Here is a 7,427-nt window from a genome sequence, read left to right as displayed (position 1 = left end):
CCTGTCCCAGCTCCCCACCCCTAAGATTTCAGAGTATTTTTGTACTATTAATCTCTCTCTTTCCTTTAAGGTCAATATTCCCTGTATAAATTCTTCCTTGACAAAATATAGTGACAAATGGAGATAGAGCCAAGAGAAGAAAGCATATTCAGGGTAGTTCTAGGAATTTAGCTTCAGAAAATGCCATTTGCAAACATCATTGAACCATGTGGTTTTAGGATGCAGATTAAACTAAATCCTTTTCAGAGAAGTGTGATTTTAGTTACTATGGCACCACAACTTATTGGAAATAAAGCAACTTCCCTGCAGTTGTCACAAATAGCAAAGAAAAAGCCCGCAGATGGATTAAAACAGAGTACTCACTTGCTTTTGCAAAAGTGTGAAATTTCATCTGAAAATGCACAGAGAAAAGAGATTGCTTTGGCCAAGCTTTTCTTGCAGTCACTCAGTAAATATTTAATATATCTATAAAGTATGGGAATTTGTTTATTAGCAACTTTTAAAAATATTGTTTATCTATTTTTCACCTACTCAGTAGCACAATTAATCATTAGATTTTAGTGTGCTAATGAAATTCTTGTGAACCGTCTACTCTCCTCCTTATGGGGAAATCTGTTTCAAAGTGCTCCACTGTCTTGCATAACAGAGAATCATGAAAAAGATGTTCTAAACTAGGAGACATCCATCCAACATACTTTCATTTAAAACCAGTCCTATGTGTAAGATTATACGGCATCCCAGCCAATAAGCCTTAGGTCATAATTAGATTTAATGGAAAATGATATATCAAGGTTCAAACATGTTGGTTTTATTTTTTATTTTTTTAAGATTTATTTATTTATGTATATAAGAACTGGGGTGCAGGGGATGAGAGGATTCACCCCCTGTGCAGGGGGTGAGAGGATTCACCAGAGACAGAGTGGGGAGCAGTACAGTGTTACTTTGTTTTTGTTGATGTGTGAACTTTGAGGCTAAAGATGCATCTCTGTATCCTGTCACACTCAACTCTGGCTGGATAATTTACAGAAGGGTGGCAGAAACAATTTATCTTGCCAAGACCCACTGTTGAAGGGAGCAGCGGGTGAGTCAGGAGAGATCTGCTGTGCCATGTGGGTCACCTCCCTGGCTGGGCATCAAACTTGTGTTTCAGTGGCTGCATATAGCTTTATAGTCTGCGTCTTAACCCCTTGCGCCACCAGGTAGTCCCCCAAATATGTTGATTTTAATCATCACATATGCTTAAGGTGGTTAACCATGTTGTACTGAAAACTGAAAACATTATTTAAGGTCTATGGAGTTTAATTAATTAAATAATCACACTAAACAAGCCAGTCTACCTTACCGTCTCTGTTCTTTCCCAAAGAAAATTTTTTTTTTTTTAATAAACAAATCTTTATTTTTTTTTATTTTTTTTTTTTATATGGAGGCATGTTTTCTTTCTTTCTTTCTTTATTTGTTTGTTTTTGTTTATACATGCACTGGGTACAGTCAGAAGCGCGGGAGGGTGAGAGAATTCACCAGAGCCAGAGCAGGGAGCAGAGCAGGCAGAAGGACCGAAGTACACTGCTGAGGGGAGCAGCGGGCGGCAGGAGAGGTCTGCGCGCCATGTGGGACCCTCCTCCGGTGGCCGGAGAGCAGCCGGGGATCGAACTGGTGCCGCAGAGGCCGCGGGCAGCTTCGCAACCCAGCGCTCAACCGCTGCGCCACCGGGGAGGCCCAAAGAAAGACTATTGATTCAATCAGTTTATCACACATTGATCAAGCACCTATTTGTGCAACATTATGTTACGAGCTGAGGAAATGAAGAAAAATATGACACCACCACTGCACTTTCAGAGCTAATCATCTAGAAGGAAACAGGCAAATAAATGTGCTATTTTAGTATAATGTGATGTGTGATAAGAAATAGCAGTGCTCTATGGGAGGTTTAGGTAAGGTTACCATACCTAGCCTAGGGCAGGCAGTCAGGGGAGGCTTCCTGGAGGAAGTGACCTGCACAACAACTTGAAGGATAAGTAGGAAATAACTGGGTAAAGAGGGGCATGGTATTGAGGATAGGTTTTCCACACAGATTATGGACACTGGCATAGAGGTGTAGTTACTAGCACTTTGTTTTTGTTGATGTGTGAACTTTGATGCCAAAGATGCATCTCGTATCCTGTCACACTCAACTCTGGCTGGATAACTTACAGAAGGGTGGCAGAAACAATTTATCTTGCCAAGAGCCAAAAGTAGCAAGAAGAAACTATGGTGCTGACCGGCCTCTCTGGTGGCACAAGGGGTTAAGCACTGCACTATGAAACAACCCGCAGCCTCTGCAGCATGAGTTCCATCCCCGGCCGGCCAGGGAGAAACCCACATGGCAAGGCAGACCTCTCCTGTCTTGCCCGCTGCTCCCCTCAGCAGTGTATTTCAGTCAGTTTGCCTGTTCTGTTCCCCACTCTGTCTCTGGTGAATCCTCTTACCCCCTGCATCTCTGGCCTGTACCTCAGCTCTTGAATGCATACATAAATAAATCTTTAAAAAAATTTTTTTAGGGGTGGGGGGGCGGGAGGGGAGGGATTGGGATCAGAATGGGGGGGGTTGCAATTGTATGGGGAATATAAAAATAAAATTTATTAAAAAAAATAAAGTTATAGTCACAAAAAAAAGAAAAAAAATTTTTTAAAAAAGAAAATGTCCTTATTTTGAGGAAGAAAATACTGAAGTACTTTGAGGTCAAAGGATGCGAGGGACGCAATAATTTTTATAGGATTCAGGAAAAAAGGTATATGAGGAAAAGAGAATGAGAATGGTAAATTAAAATATGACAATCCTTGGTAGCTGAACCAATGTCAGAAACTGCCTCCTTTGCATACATGAGAACAATCCAAGTTGGCTTGCTAGATTACACTCTGCAGGTAAACGTGTTATGGGGAATCTCAGCTGACTTCAATTCACCCTTTATATGCCCAGAATATCACTGTAAAACTGAAACTCTGAAAAGAGAAGTAGATTTACAGTTCTAGCCCTACCTTTGCCATTTACCAACTTAACCAAGTCACGTAACTACTCACAGCTAAAACCTTATCATTTGTATGATGCCAACATCAAAAATGAGATTTGTGATGAGTGATTTGTAAAATGCAAAGTGTTATAAGAGTAGTTTTTAAAAACTGTGTTTATGCCCCTCCCCCCATGAAGTTATGTATAAAATGTTGGCTGGAAGAGTTAACACTTGTGACAACACTGTTCTCTTTCGCACAGTTCTTTTATGTTCACTGCTTGGCGCACAAACTAGGCGATGTCGCAGACACTGAGGCAAGGTACTTTCAATGAAAACCAGTCCACTTATGTCCACTTTGAAATAATCAGATTATACATAGTACAGAGGGCATTTATTCAGAAATAGGAAACATGACCTGGGTCCACAACCAAGCGCCGGTCCAAGGTATGTTCCACTAGGGTCGGAACACAGGAGAGATTTACAGGATCAAGCAGCGGAACTGGTGTTCTTCTGTGGCTGCAGATAAGAAGATAGGGAGCTGAGTCAGACTGCTTATATTTCACCCAGAAGTCTCAACAGGGCCAATTAGAGACAAGAAGGTGTATCTTTGGCTCAAAAAAGGTTCCACAAGGGAAATCCCTCTGGATCAGAATTTAAACATTTTTCTGTGCTGTTACACTTAAAGTAACAAATTTATAACTCAGAAACTTAGAACCGCTCCTACCTATTTCTGCTGTGTTTTTTTAAACAAGATAAGATACAGTCATAACAAAAACAACCCTTCATGTGCCAGGCACCGTGCCAGGTGGTTAACATACATTGTGCAATTCTCACAAAAACTTTTGATGCAACTGTTTCATCATACGTAAAATAGGGGAAACAACAGCACTTCTCTCATAGGATCGCTGAAAAGGCTAAGGATAGAAAGTACTTAGCACAACACATGGCCCCAAAAAACAAAAGTTTAAACACCAAGTACCTGCTTACCACTTATTGGAACCTCATTTTACAGATAAACAGACGCAGAGACGTAGCTTGTCTGAGGCACAAAACAAGCTGGAGAAACAGGATTTTTCAACACAGGTGAGACTCCCCAAGTTTCTGCCTTTTTTCTCTCTTTTTAATTTTATTTTTTTAAAATGACCTCCCTATAAAGGGCGGGGAAAGGATATATTCCTGCGCTTGAACGTACAGCCAGGGGATCCCCTGTCCCGATCCAGTCCTCAGCTACCCTCCCCGCCCGACGCCCGGCTCTGGAGCCCAGTGTTGGCTGCACCGGGGGGAAACCAGGCCCCGCCGGGGAGCGCGGCCTCTCCCGCCGGCCAGGCGTCCCCCGACAGCCCCGGGGGAGGTTGTCCGGGTCCTGCTGGGAGAGATGGCTCCGTCTTTCCCTGCCCCCCAAAACAAGCTACGGCCGGCCGTCGCCCTCCAAGTCACTAAGACCTCAAAGGTCACAAGCCGCCCCCCCGCCCCGCCAACGAGCCGCACATCCCGCCCCCGGCCCCAGCGCCACCCGCACGGCCGCGCGCCCCTCCACGGCGCAGGCGCGCGCCGCGCCCCGCGAACTACACTTCCCATAATTCCACTCGACCAAACCACCTTCCGCTCGAGGAGGGGGCGAAGGCGGAGCCTGTCCCCCCGGGGGCAGGAGGGAGCCTCCCGAGGCGTCCTGCCTGTGTCCTCTTGGCAGAGCTCGCTTTAGGAGAGCTCCTTGGCCTTCCTGGGAAGGTAGGACACCTTCCCGATTGGGCACGACACCACCCTCCGCAGCTCCTTCCCCCCAGGGCCTCTGACTGGAAAATGGCAGATGGTCTCGCCCGGCCGGCGCCTGGGGAGTGAAGGGCAAGCAGCGCACGCATGCGCAGAGGCGCGGCGGGGGGCGGGAGCCGGCGAGCCCCTTCCCCAAGCCCGGAAGGTGAGTGGGGGCGGGGCGGGGCGTTCCGAGTCGGGACTGGCCGCTCCCCGCTACCGGCCGCCCCGTGGGCACCCGCACCGTCCCAACGCACTCTAAAGCTGTTGACCACCGTTGTCCAGAATATTGGGGTCCCTGGGAGTTCACTGCCACCTCTACCACGTCACACTTGCAGCATTTCAGTGCCCTTACCTGCGGCCAGGTCTTGCCTCTGCACTAGACCATGCGCTTTCAGGTAACAGCGAGCATTTTGGAGGCCTCACCTTTGCTCTTGGTTCTCCCAGCAGGTAGCAAATAGCTCCTTCCCAACGAGCTGTGTAAAGTAAGGTCTTTTGGACACTTGTCTGTTCAACCTGGTGTCAGATTACCTGCATACTCTGTCACGTCTTCCATTGTTTCGTGTGAGTCTTCCGAAGAGAAGACTCCTTGACACGATGAAGACCACGATACTAATGAATACAGGCAGTTAAGCAGGCGTCTCTTTGTGCCCTACACCTAACCATTTTGCTTACCCTGGCTCAGTGACTTGGTAATGTTGCTTAACCTTGTGGGCCTACATTTTGTCATAAGAAGATTGGGTTGGATAATCACTGAGAATTTGCTGACTCTAAAATTCCGTGGTTAGCGAGGAGTAGAATTCAGATTATATCACAATATGTTAATGCTAATCATCATCAACTTCCATTTCTCTGCTAATATAAGTGAAATATAGCTATAAGAATCCTGGAAGGAGGCCTCAGGGGGTTCAGTCACTGCAGCATGAGTTTGATCCCCAGGCGGCCAGGGAGCGGACCCACAGGGCACAGCAGACCTCTCCTGACTCACCCACTGCTTCCCTCAGCAGTGTATTTCAGTCAGTCTGCCTGTTCTGCTCCCCACTCTGTCTCTGGTGAGTCCTCTCATACCTCCCCTAACGCACCTCTGGCCTACACCCCAGCTCTTCTATGCATAAATAAATAAAAAAAATTTTTTAAAGAATCCTGAAAGGATTGTCCCTTATTTTACTTATTGTCCCTTATTGCACTTGTAATTTCTTCCTTACTGCTGAAAATATTAAATTAACTGATGTGCCAATTTTGTTCACCTTGTATTTATTGTTATTTTCTAGATCATTGTTAGGGAGAACTCTGGGTACAAGAATAAACTCAATGTATGTGATGATGGCTCAAATCTTAAGATCTCACCTGATAAATACTTCAATGATTCCTCATCAAATGAAAATGTTTCCATGTCTTGATGTTATTAGAAATAGAATGATGTCCACTCATAAATCCAGAAAGAAGATTAGAGAATACTACAAGCTGCTGAATCTGGAAGAAGGCTGCTCTGCAGATGATGTTAGGGAATCTTTCCATAAGCTTGCCAAGCAATATCATCCGGATGGTGGCTCTAGTACTGCTGATTCTGCGACATTTATAAGGATTGAAGAAGCTTATAGGAAGGTACTTTCCCACTTGACAGAACAAACAAATGCCAGAAAGAATAAAGGTGAAGAAGCAGAAGAAGAAGAGGAACAATTCAAATATAAAACACCTCAACATCGGCATTACTTGAGTTTTGAGGGTGTTGGTTTTGGAACGCCAAGTCAACGAGAGAAGCAATATAGGCAATTTAGAGCAGACCGTGCAACTGAACAGGTGATGGAATATCAAAAGCAGAAGCTACAAAGACAGTATTTTGCTGATAGTTTAACTGTTAAAGATGTCAGGCAGAGTAAAGAACAAAAAATAACGCAAGCAATAGAGCGTTTAGTGGAGGATCTCATTCAGGAATCTATGGCAAAAGGAGACTTTGATAATCTCAGTGGGAAAGGAAAACCTCTAAAAAAGTTCTCTGGCTGTTCATATATTGACCCCATGACTCACAACTTGAACAGAATATTGATAGATAATGGATACCAGCCAGAATGGATCTTAATGCAGAAGGAAATAAAGGATACTATTGAGCAACTCAGGGAGGCAATTTTAGTGTCAAGGAAAAAACTTGGGAACCCAATGACACCAACTGAACAGAAACAGTGGAGCCAAATTTGTGAGCAGTTTCAAGAAGACATCAGAAAATTAAATAAGCGAATTAATGATTTCAATTTAATTGTTCCTCTCCTGACCAGGCAGAAAGTCCATTTTAATGCACAGAAAGAAATTGTCAGAGCTCAGGAAATATATGAGACCCTCATAAAAACAAAAGAAGTCATAGATAAAAATCCAAATAACGTTGATGGGAGAGAAGGGGAAAAAACACCTGAAGTCAAGGCAGGATTTTTCAACTGGATGAATATGTGGAAATTTATTAAAACATGATGATTTCTATGTTCACTATCACAGCACTGCCCCAAATTATTTTTGTCTGGATTGACATCACACATAGAGATTTATTGCTGTAACACAAGACTTTGTACTTTCCAGGAAATGAATCACATCTCCCATTGTGTGAGAAAGCTGTGAGAAACTGAGTCAGAAATGTCCAACCAGCTACTGTATCCTCTGAGGATATAGCAATTTGATCATTTTCAGAGTTTCAATATCAGAG

The 7,427-nt window shown here is 44.2% G+C and overlaps 1 protein-coding gene across 1 annotated transcript; it reads left to right on the top strand.

Annotated features, from left to right (window-relative positions):
- Positions 1-6,046: 6,046 nt before the first annotated feature.
- On the top strand, positions 6,047-7,198 carry DNAJC28 (DnaJ heat shock protein family (Hsp40) member C28; the record flags this gene model as incomplete). The annotated part of the gene is made up of 1 exon (XM_084231434.1): positions 6,047-7,198. The coding sequence occupies one exon, from the start codon at positions 6,047-6,049 to the stop codon at positions 7,196-7,198; it is 1,152 nt and encodes a 383-aa protein (XP_084087560.1).
- Between the last annotated feature and the right edge of the window lie 229 nt (positions 7,199-7,427).

Source organism: Talpa europaea (genome assembly GCF_964194135.1).
Source record: "Talpa europaea genome assembly, chromosome: 4".
Classification (NCBI taxonomy): Eukaryota; Metazoa; Chordata; class Mammalia; order Eulipotyphla; family Talpidae; genus Talpa; species Talpa europaea.
The sequence above is the reverse complement of the archived record's forward strand: the minus strand, read 5'-3'. Positions and strand labels throughout refer to the sequence as shown.